Source organism: Pyxicephalus adspersus, chromosome 10 (assembly GCF_032062135.1).
Source record: "Pyxicephalus adspersus chromosome 10, UCB_Pads_2.0, whole genome shotgun sequence".
NCBI lineage: Eukaryota > Metazoa > Chordata > Amphibia > Anura > Pyxicephalidae > Pyxicephalus > Pyxicephalus adspersus.
In genome coordinates, this window is record NC_092867.1 from 52031758 (window position 1) to 52048978 (window position 17221).

General features: G+C 37.6%; 1 protein-coding gene across 3 annotated transcripts in view; it reads left to right on the forward strand.

Moving 5' to 3' along the window:
- The first annotated feature begins 8389 nt into the window (after nucleotides 1-8389).
- Nucleotides 8390-17221, forward strand: part of LOC140339590 (calcium-binding protein 2-like) — a 41252-nt gene continuing 32420 nt past the window's right edge. For all 3 annotated transcript variants that reach the window (XM_072424354.1, XM_072424355.1, XM_072424356.1), the window contains exon 1: nucleotides 8390-8615. In XM_072424354.1, the coding sequence (XP_072280455.1) occupies nucleotides 8574-8615 (42 nt within the window). In that variant the 5' untranslated portion in view covers nucleotides 8390-8573. The remainder of the gene's footprint in view (nucleotides 8616-17221) is intronic.

Sequence of the window (17221 nt, forward strand, 5' to 3'; positions counted from 1 at the left end):
TACACACGTGAAATAATAGTCGTTGGAAAGGATCTTTCACGATCCTTTCCAACGAGTAGCACTGCACGATGCATGAACGAGTGCTGTAAATAGAGCACCAATCTGCTTTATGGAGAGGGGAGGGGGGCGAACGACGGAGCGGCACCCTGCTGCGCGCTCTCCCCTTCCCTTGCATTAAGGTCGCTCGTCGTTCGCCGTCCATCATCTGTGAATCCACCAGGACGGTGGTTCAGAGGATGGGCGACTGGGGCTGTACACACAGCCATGTGCCGATTATCGAGCGAGATCCGTTGGATGTGTGTACGTAGCTTTACTGCAGACACATTTTACTTTTTAAAATCATAAATTAAATTATCTGAAGGTTGCATAAAAGAGCCAGTGAACAGTACAGGTGTATTTTTATTTGCCCAAAAAAAGGGACATCCGGGGTGAGATTTTGTTACAAAATGGGAATTTTGTTACAAAAGAAGGAGTTTGTGCTCTGGATAGTTACAGGTGACAAATAGCAAATAAAATAGGAAATATAAATATACACCTTAGTGTGAGAGTGCATTGTTGATTACTACTTTGATCTTTCCTACTTAACAAGTAAATAGTTACATTTCAAATATTCCTTGGTAATTTTATGCACAATAAATTGCACACTTCAAGTACACTAATAACATTTAAAACATTGTTGTTTGTTGTCAAATTTGCAATTCTAATAAAGTAAATGATGTCATTGACCTGTATTAGAACCCATTCTCAGGTATCCCACATGTTTTCACATCTGTTCATGTTTGTCTTGTGTTTTTGGTGTCATTTGTTATATTTCGTATAAAACAATTGTATAAATAGTATAAAAGTCATCATTATGTGAAACACTTTTTGTGGGGTTTTTTTCAGTGCCACATGTAATTCTAAAAGGAACACTCCCCTCAAACATAAAAAATATACAGAGTGCTTGATTTTCATCTTTCAATAATTTTTGTGCACCTGGCTCTTTTGAGCCCTTTTACTAATTAAATTACTAGAATCATTTTTTGAGTGACCCTAAAGCAGTTTTCCTCCTGCTGGAGACTTGCTCTGGTGTTTGAGCTGGCATGGGTGTGTCTCTCTTAATCTATGAGGTAACACATACACGCCCTCTGTTTTCTACAGCCTATGGCTGGATCTCTGCAGGTATTTAAAGGCACTTCCTACTACAGGAAGTTGCCTGAGCAATCTCAAGGTTTTACCCTGTGTAACTCCTAGTGCAAAGGTGTTTCCTCTGTTTGCTTTACTGTGTACCGGACGTTGTTTACTTACCCTTGGACTTTGCCTGTTTGCCGCCTGACCCTGACCTCGGATTACGTTTATGGACTTTGTCTGATTGCCACCTCCCTCTTGACCACGCAAGCCCCTTGGTGCTTGCACCAAGTACCCTGACCCCTCTGGTCAGCTGCCACTGACCTATGGGTTGCTCTGGAGTGGCACCTGGCAGCTACCCTGCGGCCCAAGCCTATCCTCACCATCAGAGGCTCTAGTGAAGACCAGGTAGCGGCTTAGTTACGCCCCTCCGGAGCATACCCAGTCAGTGGCACAGTGCATAACAGTGAGTAGTTAGGGTTTTAAGAGACAGAAGAAGATGGGTAGGCAAGTTTAAAAAAATGGGTTTTTAGTGCTCTTTTAAATGAGCAGAAGCAAGTCGAATAGGATGGGGAAGACCATTCCAGTGACTTGGGGCAGCTCTAGAAAAGTCTTGGAGCCGTTCATGTGATGAGGGTATGAGTGATGAAGTCAGTAGTCATTGGAGGATGGAAGAGAGCGGCTAGGGAGTATTTTTTTTTACCAGGTCAGAAAGATAAGTAGCACATAAACTGAGTAGAGATTTGAATGCAAAGCACAAGAGCCTGATATTGATTCTAAAGTGAAATGGAACCCAAAGAGGAGAACTACAAAGAGAGGCAGCAGAAGAGGAGTGGTGGGAAGTATGGATAAGTCTGGCTGAAGTGTTTATAAAAGAATATAGAGAAGAGAGTCGGGATGGTGGAATACCAGAGAGGAGGATGTTACAGTAGTCCAGATGAGAGATGATGAGAGTGTGTACAAGGAGTTTGGTGGTCTCTGGAGACAGATAGAGGTAGATAGATAGATGGATTTTGGAGATGTTGTGCAGGTAAAAGTGACAGGACCTGGAAATGTTTTGAATATGAAGGGTAAATGAGAGGGCAGAATTGAAGGTGACACCAAGGCAACGTGCCTGAAGGGAGGGAAAATAACAGTGTTGTTAACAGTTAGAAGTTTGTCAGGGGAAGATTTAGAGATTAAGGGGAGAAGATGATGAGTTTAGTTTTATCCAGGTTAAGTTTGACGAGATGGCTGAAATGACGAGATGGCTGAAAGACAGCATGAAACCTTAACTAGAACCGAGGAAGACAAGTCAGTCAGTGGACAGATAGATTTGAATGTCATCAGCATACAGATGGTACTGTAAACCAAAGGAGGCTATGTGATTACCAAGTGAGGAGGTGTACAGAGAAAAGAAAACCGGTCCAAGGACTGACCCGTGGGTAACACAAACAGGGAGGAGCAGTCAGACAGGTAGGAAGCAAACCAGGAGAGGACAGTGTCACCGATACCAATGGAGCACATGATTTGGATTTGAAGGGGGTGATTAACAGTGTCAAAAGCAGAGAAAAGATTAAGGAGAAGAAGGAAGGGAAAGTTGCCTTGTGACTTAGCTCTGTAGAGATCGTTGGCCACTTTAGTAAGGGCTGTTTTGGTAGAATGGGCAGCTTGAAAACCAGACTGGCGTGGGTTAAGGAGAGAGTTGAATCTCAGGTAATCGGCGAGTCTTTTATAGACAAGGTGCTCAAGAAGTTTGGAAACATATGGGAGAAGAGAGATAGGATAGTAGCTAGATGGTAGGGATGGGTCATAATGATAGAGAGGGTTTCTTAAAGATACAGTAAATGTTTGAATGCGGAGGGGTAGATACCAGTAGAAAAGGAAAATTCAGTTAGGGTGGGGGCCAGGGTGGAGGAATGGGCACGGAGTACATCAGAGGGAATTGAGTCATATGGACATGTAGTAGATGGAGATGTTGAGAAAAGAGAGGAGACTTCATCCAGAGTAACAGGACTGAGGGAGGTTAGTGATAATTTACAGAGTGTGTACAGGTTGTGGTCAAGGTTACTGATATCTCTCTGCCATTGACTAGGTCTGCGACGGGGCAAAATGGGGCGGGAATTTAGTAAGTTGAAGGTGATTAGGTTGTGATCAGAAAGGGGAAATTGTGGGTGGATATTCCAGTACTGAAACCTAATTTTTAGAATCAGCATTTAATATCCGACACAGATATTACTCAGAACTTTATTTCCTGTTGTTTTAATCAGATACATTGAAATGTATTACATTTTGCAAATAAGCTGTACATTCAGAAGTGATTATCATCCTTGTGAATTGATTCTGCCAGCCTTATTGAAGTCTTTTTTTGGCCGATGCATTTACAACAGTAAAACATTGATGCCATGTAGTGGAATATTCTCTTTTTCCTTATGTCGAGATATAAAAAAGTACATGGATTCTGTAGGCACAAGGAGACAATTTCAGGTTCAAGAAATAAAATGTAAATAAATAGAACAATTTTAACATGGCTCTAGGAAGTGTTAATGTGGAACTGTCAAAAAAAAAAAAAATACCACTTACCTTTTTGTGATGAAAAGCCCTTGGTCCCTCCGCAAACAGAGTCTAGTAGCTCTTGTGTTGTCTGGGCTTTTCTTTTCTTTCCGCCATGGACAGGACAACGTGCTCGGCCATCTTCTTACTTCTTCTAGGTTCTGCTCATGTCACCCAATATTTTCCATGCACTGGCATTGGGAAATAAGTTGATGTTGACCATACTAAGCCGGAAAAAAAGTTTTCTTGTTTTCTAGCGTCTTTCAGAAAAATTAAGAAATGTGGTTTTAGTGGTCAATGCAATTACTTTTTAACCGATAAGAACGTGCTGATTTAAAGAGACCCTGTCACATAAGAAAATAACAAACACGTAAAGAAAGGACTTAATATTTACTTCTCCTGCTGCATGGGCTGTTAAACATAAGTCTGTAAGAGCAAAATTTCTCAATTTCAAGAGAAGGTTAAACGCGCAAAACCCCATATTTGTCCTGGGACAGGCTTACTTTAAATCAGACATACATTCTAAAGGCATTTTAAATTAAAAACAATAGTTTTGCTAAAGTGGATTGAAAGAGCGCATTAACACAATGAACAGTAACCTCTGGTGCTGGCTACATAACTAAAAACCCTTACTTTCTATAGAAACAAATCTATGTGTAACAATCGGTGGACACATACTGTGCCTGCTTTCAACATGTCAGTTTTTGTGTCCCTATACAGCCCATGTAGCACTATCCTGCCCATCTTTGGAGCCACTTTGCGGTCATTGTTTCATGTATTATATACATACACTGCCTTCACCTATATGTACTGCAGTATGACAAGGCAGGACACCTTTTAGCACAAAGCATGTATGCAAAGGACACAACCCTGTCATGCTCCTAGTTGTGCTGGCCATAACAAATAAATACACAAAAATTATTGTATAACCCTTAATTTTTTTCTACTACGTGACTTTTTAAATTTCTTGTGCTTTGACTGCATCTGTGTACATGCATAGTGGCTGCACCCATGTACTAGGTGCCTGTATGTTTACCACTCTATGCACCTGTATTATGCAGCACAGTGCCAATATACAAATATTAAGAGCCAAGGCACACACACATTCAGCAGGCATTGCCTTGATCCATATATATACACAGGCAGGGATCTCTTCCTGCTGTGTCTATTCCCCCTCCCCAATTTCTCTCTACAAACAGTGCTTTAGATCGGATTAGATTGAAAAGGATTAGTAGATTAGAAAATAGAAATATTTCTTTAATTCCCTCAGAAATCACTGAGGTTTGTGCTGCCATCTCATTCCCACTGCATTTTGTAACATGGTTTCACAGACTTTCTTCAAACATACAAGCCCTGTCTTCTAAGTTTCAGGGGTTCTTCTGTGTAATCAAATGGTGAATGTTCACTTTATGCTAGACATGCATAAAAAAAGATCTTTGACCAAAAATATCTAATCGATCAATAATCATCCGAAAAAAATGTTTTCTATCAACCATTTTTTTGGCAGATCATTTTTTAACTGAAGTTTTATTTCAATACAGATCAGATTTTTTTAAAAAAAAAGTTAGTCTTTAAGTGCTTTGAATCGCAAAAGGCCATTTTATATGTCAGTCCTAATATTCAAAATACCATCAACAGAAAATTACTTATTGAACGCCCAATATTAAATCTAGTCAGATAGAATATGTAATTTGTTTTTAATTGATTGCTGTGAACACAAGATACATTATTCTATTCAAAGAAAGCATAACATATTATACTGCTTCTAGACAGGCACAATAGTCGTGGCATTCTGAGATATGTACAGCGGCCCCCCCAATGACGTTTCACCATGGAAGATTGATGAAAGCCTGATTGGGAATGGCCGCTGTTCACTCCTTTGGAGGAGAGCACAGCTGGGTGCCTCTCATCCTTCCCCCATTAGAACAGAACTTTGCTGTGTGTACAGCGCTTGTTCACTTGTCACTGGAAATGATCACAAAATATTTTTTCCAGTGCCAATCCTATGACTTCCATTGGCTTTCTGTATGAAGCTTATGTCCAGGTTTTATACAGTATGTACCCCTCCTTTTATCATAATATTAGGACTGTTGCATATTTTATTACGTACACATCACTGCTAAGTTTTAGATGCTTAGATGTTGAGTCAAGGACCCACTGCACTCCTTAAAGTAAGCTTGTCTGCTGAAATTGATCAGTTCTGCTTTAAAGGGGATTATAGGAGGTTTATATTAGGATAAATGCAGGTATTTAGACTAATTGCAGGTGATGTACCTTCTGCAATAAGCATTCTTACCTTCCTGCTCACTGTTATGTTCTGTCAAAAAATGGATGCCAAGGTTTCAGCAGTTTTTTCTTAGCTGAACAATTCGAAAGCAGCTGAAGCAAGGTCTGGTAATAAAGGGTAGTATACAACTTTCAGCCTGCATAGGGTCAGCGCTCTACCCTGCAATTAGTGTGGATGCCTGGTCATGCCGGAGAGCCTGTAATATACCTGTGTGCAATAGCAGTGACTTGAGTGGGACAGTCTGTATGGTGAACGTTGCATTGCTCAGTTTAGAGACCTTTTTAATGTTGTTTTTCCTCCCACATTCTGCGGGACAGAGATGGCATGCCAGACCCGCATTTATTTAAAAATAAAAAAAACACTATTATAGCCTGCAAATTAAAATTTTAAATTACTATTATGTGAAAAATCAGGTGGAGGTTGTGCTCCATGTCATTGTTGCTTGTTTTTTAATAATGCAAATGTAATAAAATAAAAAACACATTTATAACTAAATTTATCTTTGAAACTGCAGCTATTAGCACTGTATAATATGTTAATGCCCTAAAAATAAAAGGTTAAAATTAACCTGAACTCCAAATGTCTTTAAAAAAAAAAAAGACATTTGTATGTTGTCCTCTAAAGCCTGATTAACTATATACATGCAAAGGAGATGGACCCTGGTGGGGGGGGGGGGGAGCGCACCAGCCAAAGCCGCAGACCATGTCCCCCGCATGGTTTGCAGGCTCAGGGTAGTGGGCAAGTTCTGGCATCATGGCGTCACTATGGGGGGAAGTTTCTTCCCCTCTGGGCGACACACGGCCCCCCGCGCATGCGTGGTCCAGAGCCTGTAAGTTTATTGGTCCGTAGGTGCGAAAAGTTTGGCGACCACTGCATTAGTAGTTTCTGCTTTCCATGTGGCCATGAGATCTACAAGAGTTTTTTGTAGGTGATTGCCAAGTGTCGGCTTCTTTATATATCTTTACTTTGTCTCCGTGAAGTCCCATATCTTACATATTCCCATTTGCAGCGATAGGAGAAGCATCAAGTCACATGCAAAAAATGAGAATATCTTCAAAGTGATTTTGCAGAAACAAAGTCAAGTTATTTGTATTGTTCCTCCCTGAAGCACTAATATCTACAAACCTTTACTTTTCTCTGTTAAGTTCAGTTTCCCAGACATTTACATCAAGACAATAAATCATACAAAGTAAAGATATGTAGCTAATGAAGCTTGTCTTGGTTGTAGTGGCTTTTTTTGTGTGTAACGTTTCAAAACTGCAAACACAGTGTATTTAATAAAAATATCTTAATTTTCTTTTTAAATAGGTTTGCCATGTGTTAGTGACACTCTAAAAACAAAAACTAGATGTGTAATAAAATTAGCACTTTATATCAATAATAACAACTTTTTTTAACAATTTTTAAAATTATCACTTGTCACACTGGCAAAAACTATAATTTCTGTATAATATTCTGTATGTTTAGCTATGCACACTTTGTGAATAATAGCTTGGGAGACGGGTGAACTAACACTGGAATCTTTGCCTTCTGTATCAAAGAACAATCTCCCAGCACCTGTTATCACCCTCTCTCATGAGCCTTTGCGACTACAAATATCTATTTTAACACAAATTATTCATCAGGAAAATTACACATAGATGCCATACGATGTACCAGAGGATAGCCGTTATCTTGTTGATGGTATAGTCATAAATGTGAAAATTGTAAAAAAAAAAAAAAAAAAAGCGTGATAAAATATTAATGACTAGTAAGTTGTTGCAAAGCTTATGGGGAAGAAAAATCTTTTTCCTTAGAGTTACCAAGAACAACTGTACGACAGGTTAAATAAACCTGTAGATAAAAAGGCTCACCTATTGCATGCAGCAAAATAAAAAAAAATGGGGTAAATAAAGGGATGGAAAAACAAAAAGAGATGGAAGAGAGAAAAAGGTGACAGATAGGGACTAGACGGAAGGAAGGGATAAAAAAACGAGAACAGATGGAATTAGAGGAAAATGGAAGGATGGAAAAAATAGGTCTGATTTGTGGTTTTTAAACATTTGTCTAGATTTATTCTTTATTATCCCTTGGCTTTGTCCACTCAGTAATTCTGGCTTATCCATTAAGGCATTGCAAGGAGCAAGAGCATTGATAATGTGCAAAGTGCAGCTAAAATTGGCAAACAGTTGCATTTTTTGTTTGCTGTTTTCAGATCAGTTAACGGAGACTTACTTCAGATTTATTTTTGCCATATGCCAAGCCTAAATGTTTACCCACCTCCCTTGCCCTTGTGTTACATCCACGTTGTTCAGCCAGTTTCCACTTTCTTTTATGCAATTTCATCCCAGTAACCCTCTCTCTCACTCTGCCTATCCAACTGTCCTCTCACAAGGCTTGTGCTCTCATTGAAATCTTTAATCCTTAGCAGCAGGTTTAACACCACCAACCCCCCCATAACTCAGCAAAGAGCTAGAAATACAAAGCCTGATACATCCACATACATATATTGTTATCATAGTCAGAAGCATCTGTACAACAACGAATCAACAGGCATTTTTGTAGTCCATAGAAGCAACTCCTAGCACCATATACATGCATTCATGGTGTGAAGCACAGTCACAACATATAGGACAGGCAATGCAACCAACCAGCTTTCAAACGAGCGATGGGAAATTGCACTAAATCTCAGCAAAAGAAGACAAATAAGGTATGGCAAGAATATGGAGGGGGGGGGTATGGGGGGTGTAAATTGACATTTAAATTTATTGTAATATAAATATATAATTTTGTACAGAGCAATGATGTGCAATAACCCATAACATACACATACTGCACAGGCTTCCACAAATAAAAAAGAGACAGCAGCAAATAAATATACTATCCCCGTACGTATTTAGTAATATAAGGCTGTTCCCATAGCAAGCCTAGAGTGACTGGGTAATGACAACTGGTTTCTGATTGGTTGCTAGGCATTATTGTACACCCCTACTTTGTGTTACTCTTAAAAACTACTTCCCTGAAACTAATTTCTGTGAGACCATTCATCTCTGCTTTGGACTACTGAATGTTACTGCTGTGTATCCTTGTGTATTAATTAGTCTGAAAGAAGAATTATGTATATAGTGTTATCCTAAATATGAATAAAATACAAATGATTAAGGGCAACAAAGACAGGTCTTGTAGATATTTTGATAAAGATTGATGTTTGCATTCTTTCCAACATTTTCTACAATTTTTTTTAAAACTCAGAGCAAATTGAGATACTGTAGGTGGTCTGAATTTCATATATCAAAATTCAATTCAGATCTCTTGTACTTTTCTGACACATAGATCTGCGGGGTGATCCCAGTAGGAATGTAACTTCTGGGGTCAGAAACCTCTCACAGGTAATGCTCTAAAATATACTATAACATATGTCATTTGATGATATTCTTACATTACCAGGTCATACTGTGCCATCTGAGCCATATAAGCCATATCTAATATTTGGACTGCATATTAGCGACCCTTTTTCTCTTTAAGAGATAGTTTTAGTCATAAATCTGTATTAAAATATCACCCCTGAGAGATCATACTGACTAGCATATTTTTTTTTAGCATTTTTGAGCTTTAATAAAAACAATTCTATAAAAAATTATAATTTTATTATAGCATCATAATAATTTTGCCCATGCTCCATGCTTAACCTGAAGACCATTGAAAATGTACACTAGATGTTTCATCTGTTTTTATATAATATCCCTGGTCCAAAGAAGGACGTTAAACCACCCCATGTTGCATGACTCATTTTAGGTGAGGGCCACAGTAGGGTTTTGGGTCATTTAAGGATAAATAGCTAACTCATTGATTGTGATTCTTAGTGAGAGTTACAGTATACTACGATAATCCTAATTAATACGAGATAATCCTAATTATAATCATAATACGAGATAATCCTAATTATGCACGTGGCACTTTTCTTGTAAATTCACACAGTTTTGCAAAATGAAAAAAACATATCATGGCAAAATACAATTAACAGTTTTTATCATTTTGATAGGTGAAAAAAAGCTATGTGACAGTGACTAAACTATTGAGATCTGCCATGTACGTGGCCTGCATAAAGCTAGATATAATGAGGATGTTTTTCATAAGATTCAACTAACAAAAATTACATATATATATTGAACAAGAGAGACATACAAAGAGGGTTTTTCATGGCAAAATAGAGTGTAATATACTAATAGTAACAAATAAGCAGGATAGTTAAAACAGAACTTTAGTTTCCTTGATCTAATCGCTAATAGGTAGTATCTATACTAGACCTATATCACCTACTTCAATAATTTTTAGTTGTCATCCAAAGATAAAGAGACGGCTATTCACCGACACAAATGAGCGAAGAAACAATTGAATATTGAATGCCCGCAGCCTTAATACCCCACGCGTTTCTCCCTTGTTGGGCTTCCTCAGGATGCAATCTAGGTATATTTGTAAAATATGAAAAATGGTTAGTCTAATGTTACATTATGTTGTTTGCTATACAAATAGTATAAACTATACATAATCACAAGAACCAACATAATGATTTTTAGTCATACAAGAACATTAATTCTGTTTGCAGATGCTTAACAAGAACTAATAAAGATACATTTATCATCAATATGTATGAAATATATTGAAAAAAGTTATTAATTTTTTGGAACTATTATATTAAAGTAATAGAGATTTCTTATTTGGAAAAAAATCAAATTAAATTAGGGATCTGAATAGTGTGACTTTTATTATCCAGGATGGAAGATAGATAGATAGATAGATAGATAGATAGATAGATAGATAGATAGACAGATAGATAGATAGATAGATAGATAGATAGATAGATAGATAGATAGATAGATAGATAGATAGATAGACAGATAGATAGATAGATAGATAGATAGATAGTTCTTATTGTCTTCCCAACATAAAATCTAAATAATTCCTGCTTTAACTATCCTGCCTATTAAACAACATACCATTGTATTTATTTTTTGCTATTTGTATACGATACTCTTATTTTTGCCATGAAAACCCCTCTTTTGTTTAAAATATACATATAACTAGGGTTGGCAATTATCCCACCTAGGGAGAAATTGTATGTTGTATATACAGTCAACTCCACTAGTAGGTTTATTTCTGGTGCTATTAACAAAAATTAAAGTTAACATTTTCAAAATCAGCTTCTAACAAAGGGTCAAATGGGAGATAGTTATAACAAATTTTGTTGGAAGACATTCTTAGTGGATTATAATTTTCCACAAGTTTTTTTTAATTGTTATGAATGATGGTAAACTGCATTCAGCTTAAATGTTCAAAAATAACAACCAAGAATAAAAGAACATACGGTGAAGAACACTATGTTTTGTAGCAGGATTTTATAAGCCATTATTAACAACATATATTATGAAAATAACAAAATTTTATTATTATATACACTAAAAAAAATCATTTTAAATACATAAAACCACATTAAACTATTGTTACACACAATAACTTCTCCTTTCAGAGTGTCCCTGTGGGGGATACATTCTGGGTTAGTTCTCTACGCGTTTCGCAGAAATATTCGCTTCCTCAGGAGAAAGAATCTGATGCTTGTGTTTTCAGCAACACTCCCTGACCATCGGTCTGTTCCCCACCCCCAGTGGTGGGGAACAGACTGATGGTCATGGCATCACATCTAGTTGTTTTTATGGTTCCTTCATTTTCAATGTTATTTACATTAGTCAGTTCTATGTAGGGCTTGAAACAAACAATAATACTGCACTAAAATCTCACAGCTGAGACACACGAATGCACACCAGTTTCCGCGTATGATACAGTCGTATAATACTGACTGTATCATACAGGGAAACTGGTGTGCAATCGTGCGGGGGACACTTTGAAAGGGGAGGTTATTGCGTGTAACAATGGTTTTATGTATTTGAAATGAGTTTTTTTAATGTAAATATTAATAAAATTTTGTAATTTTCGTAATACATGTTGTTAATATTGGCCTATAAGATCCCACTACAAAAATCAGTGTTTTTCACCGTATGTTCTTTTTTTCTTGGTTTAATAGGGATGCGGCCTATGTGAGATATAACATATTTATAAGCGGGAATCCTTTTTCAAAAATACCAACCAATCTAACATATAAAACACAAGATCACAAAATATGTTATTCTTCTCATGCTTGCTGTCATTATTATTATCTTTATGACTATTAATAAACAGGATTTATATAGCACCAACATAATATGCAGCGCTATACAATAAATACGGGTTGCAAATATCAGACAGATACAGACAGTGAAACAGGAGGGGGAGAGAATCCTGCCCCAACAAGCTTACAATCTAGGAGGTGGGGGAAGTATCACACAATAAGAGGGATATGGAATGGTGGAAAGTAGTGAGGGTTTAGGAGACAGAAGAAGATAGGTAGGCAAGTTTGAAAAGATGTGCTTTGAGTGCTCTTTTAAATGAGAACGTAGAAGCAAGCTGAGCAAGCAAGTTAAGGCAGCTCCAGAAAAAGCTTGGAGCCGTGCGTGTGAGGAGGTTATGAGGGAGGAAGTTATTAGTAGGTCATTGGAGGAGCAAAGAGCGGCTAGGGGTGTGTTTTTCTATCAGGTCAGAAAGCTAAATGAGGCAAGAACTGTGGAGGGATTTGAAGGTAAAGCACAGGAGCTTGAATTTGATTCTCAGGTGAAATGGAAGCCAATGAAGAGAACTACAAGAAGTTGCAGCAGAAGAGTTGGGTTAGTGGAATACCAGAGAGGAGAATGTTACAGTAGTCCAGACGAGAGATGATAAGAGTGTGTACAAGGAGTTTGGTGGTCTCTAGGGACAGGTAGGGCTGGATTTTAGAGATGTTGCGTAGGTGAAAGTGACAGGACCTGGAAGTTTTCTGAATATGAGGGGTAAATAAGAGGGCAGAATCGAAGGTGACACCAAGACAACGTGCCTAGGGGAGGGACAAATGACAGTGTTGTTAACAGTTAGAAATATGTCAGGGGGAGAGACGGTATTTGAGGGGAGGAAGATGATGAGTTCTGTTTTATCAAGATTGAGTTTCAGAAATCTGTCAGACATCCATGATGAGATGGCTAACAGGCACCATAAAACCTTATTCAGGACTGAGGGAGACAAGTCACGGGTGGACAGATAGATATGAGTGTCATCAGCATACAGATAGTACTGTAAACCAAAGGAGGCTATAAGAATACCGAGTAAGGAGGCGTACAGAGTGTTGTACTGTTTGTGTGTGTGGCTGGCGACGGATCTTTGCACTTGTCATGCACGAGTCACTTGAAATGCTGGATAGCGCAGTACCTGATCTTTTAGCCAAGTCCTGCCTGATACTGTTTTTGGATGAACTCCAAAGCTCCTCCTAGCAACTTCCTATAAAAGGCATGTGTGGGATTTCCTTGGTGCCAGATTATTGTGCTCCTGCCAATGTCTTGTGTTTGTTGCTACTGCTCCTCTGCAGACTACTTGTGTACCGACCTATGGGTGCTGAATTACAGACTACGCTTCTGCCTTACCTTTTTGGATTAGTATTACTATATTGTGTACCAAACTCAGCCTGCCTTCACTGTGCGTTTACTTGCTGTTTTCAGACTACGAGCTTGACCCCAGACCGTGACACAGAGAAAAGAGAATTGGTCCAAGGACTGACCCTTGGGGAAAACAAACAGGGAGGAGTGTGGGAGAGAAGGAAATACCATTGAAAGAAACTTGAAAGGAGCAGTCAGACATATAGGAAGCAAACCAAGAGAGAGCAGTGTCACAGATACCAATGGAGCACATGATTTGGATTAAAAGGAGGTGATCATCAGTGTAAAAAGCAGAGGAAAGATCAAGGAGAAAGAGGAGGGAGAAGTTGCCTTGAGACTTAGCTCTGAGGAGGTCATTGGCTACTTTTGTAAGGGCTGTTTCGGTGGAATGGGCAGTTCAAAAGCCAGACTGGAGTCGGTCTAGGAGAGAGTTGGTGCTCAGGTAATCGGGGAGACTTTTATAGATAAGGTGCTTAAGAAGTTTGGAAACATATGGGAGAAGGGAGATCAGATGGTAGCTAGAAGAAATGTGTTATCAGCAACCCACTTGGGTCAGCTGCTATCCTTTGGTATTACTGGGAACTGTAATTCCTGACAGGGTATGTGACCCTAAGTTATGAAATAATGGGAGATTTCACATTGGTTCCACCCAAGGATGCATAAGCTTATTTCTAAAAAAATGTTGCCTATAACAAAAAAATGTAAAACGACTAATGCCCAATCTACTATAAGAAGGGTCTCCAGAAATAAGTTGTTACTGAAGCATCCAATTTGGTTTCAACTTTCAATTTCTAACCAGAACCAGTGGGTTTAAAAAAACAAAGGAATGTGATTGGCTGCTGTGGGCATAACATATTTTTTGCTCCAGTCTTCATATTTATGTGCCTTGTGTAAATGCATTGTGCTTCTAAGAGCTTAGTAGATTTATTTAATAAAGCAAATAGGGGAGGAGAGTCTCTCATAGATAGATAGTGGCAAGTAAATAAATAGGATTACCTAAACCTGCTAGACAACCAGATGTTAGGAGGATTACAAAAGGGCAGAAAAAAAGCAAAAAAACAGAGAAGCAGGTGATAGAAGAATGAAACAGGAAGCGTTTTATACTGAGAGTAAAATGCCCCTGGACTCAATCTGCTTTAAACTATCTGCTCATCTGTAAAAAGGCTGTAACAACTATATAATTGTTAGCTGGTGAAAGTATTATTGTTGTAAAATTATTTGTATTATTGTTGTAATTATAGGTCTCTATATACTCCTGAAGAAACAGACATACAAAGCATGTTTTGAGACTTAATGCATTCATATAATATTGTTTTTGTTAAAAAAGGAAAAGTTGAAATACAGGTAGTGCCTGGGTTACATACAGGATAGGGACTGTAGGTTTGTTCTTAAATTGAATTTGTATGTAAGTCGGAACAGGTACACATCACAAACAAAGCAAAAAAAATCTTTATGGAGCCTAGACATTTATTATGTTCTGTAGCAAGCTGTGCTTTCATATGCAAAAAGAAACAACTGCAGCGTTTGTCCTGGTCATTAAAGAGTTACAAGAGACTGCATAGAAATCATAGTGCAGACAGAGACAGAAGGCTTTTAAATGGCACAGTTGACTATTAAAATGATTTACTTTATTAATAATTCAAAGAAATATAAAGGATATATGTATATATAAATATATAAAATATAAATGAGAATACAAAAGCGTTAACAAAGTAACTGGTCCATATAGTAATGCAATTGTATGGTTCTTCCTTACCATACAATAGAACCCATTTCATTATGGTTAATTAAGCCAATATCCACACATTCGTCATCAACCCATGACAACAACTCATAAGAATATAAGCGTCTAACCAGAGATTATTCTAGGATAACCCTTTGGTCAACCACTCAACAACTTTAACCTTCAGCCTGATTCTAAAACCAATCATTACTTCGTCTCCGTATCAGGAAGCATCACCACTGATATAACCAGCACCATGGCCACAATACCCATCCTATTTGCTTTTAATGGACCCATTATACTGAAATTCAAGTCTGAACATTTGCTATCCTACACTCTGAATCCCCTGAGGAAGCCTTAATAGGCAAAACGGGTCGGGAAGAGAGAAATGTGACTGTAATATATATTCTCAGCAAATTAAGTTCAGTACTTACCTGTAATGTATCAGTTAATTTGTCAACGCTTTTGTATGCTCATTTATTATTTATGTTTCTACGAATTATTAATAAAGTAAATACATTTATAGTCAACTGTGCCATTTAAAAGCCTTCTGTCTCTGTCTGCACTATGAATTCTATGATTGTACCAAGCTTGGCACTAAACAGGTTCACCTGTTGACATAGATTCATCTATCCTTTATGGTCTTTTCCTTTTCTTTGTTCAAGAGGCTGCAGAAAGACCGCCCTAAGATCACCCACAACCTCAGCTGTGTTTAGCAAAAAATTTCTTCTGCAAATCATGCAAACCTCCCCCTCCCCCCCTCGAGCCTCCGTCTTCCACACGAGCGAGCAGGGAAGTCTCGTTTGTATCTAGGAGTCGTTCATATGTTGCATGTCCTTAACACAGGGACTACCTATAAAGAATTGTCAGCATTTTAAAATGTATAATTTATGTATTTGTTTGCCAAAATGACCTGGTTTGTTGTTATAGTGTTCTATTTTATAATAGCTACTAAGGCCAACAAGTGTTTTCTTGTCACCGCTCTTTTCATACGTCATCTTTATTACTTTATGAGACATATATAGCCAGGATCATGCAGAAAGTAATAATGAGAAACATATGATAAATACAATTGCCCTGTTCCATTTTGCCTGAATCTTTGTAAAAATTATAGATTATAGATTATTGTCATAAAAAGGTTGAATATGTACATTGTAGTCAGTAGGGAAATAAAAAAGGGGGATTTGAGTTTTCTCTTTTTTGCAAACACAAAATGCCTAAAATTGTCTTCACTGAAAAGGAAGGGGTGGTGGTGGTTGCTTTACTATACCTCAAACTAATTAAGTTAAGTTATTGCTAACTAAGTTGAGAAGTTATTGCTTAGCATAAACATTAAAAAATTCTAATTCTGTGAATTTTTTTTTCTGAATTTTCTATCAGGGGATGGTTTTTCTTATCTACCTTTATAGCATTTAACAGGTTAAAAGCACTAAAATATAGTTAGGAAAATAAGTAAGAGAGAGGTCCCTGACATTCAATTGAAATAGTCTATGTGTTGCCAAGCCAAGTATTTGGTAAGTATGTACATAAAAGAACTGTTAGTAATTTGTATTGAAGAAAATCAATGCTATAGAGAGTTCAACTATTTGTAGCTGAGAAATACAGAGAAGTCCAAGTGGCCAAAATACAAAGTTTACATATGGTTATATTGCATCAATTGTATAGGTACTCATATCTCGAGATACTTTTTGCCATGTCGGCTTCTTCAGGGGACATCACAGAGACTCATATTGATGATGACTTGGGTCTGAAGAATTGTATACTAATCTCAGAAGTTGAAAAAGGTATGTAGCAAGGATGTTAGTGGGCACTAAACAAGGAAATAGTTGAACTTCAATGGTGATATTGTTTAAACCCAATTATAGAAAACAGTGCCAGAAGATTGGTGTTGTGTGGTTTATATTCCTACAATCGTGATTATTTCCTTCAAATTCGATTAAAGAACACAATGCAGAAAGATGTTAGTGGTTGTATGCTAAATATATTCCAACAAATGAAGAATTGAGTATAAATTTAAGATGTAGGCAGTATTTTAAAGGA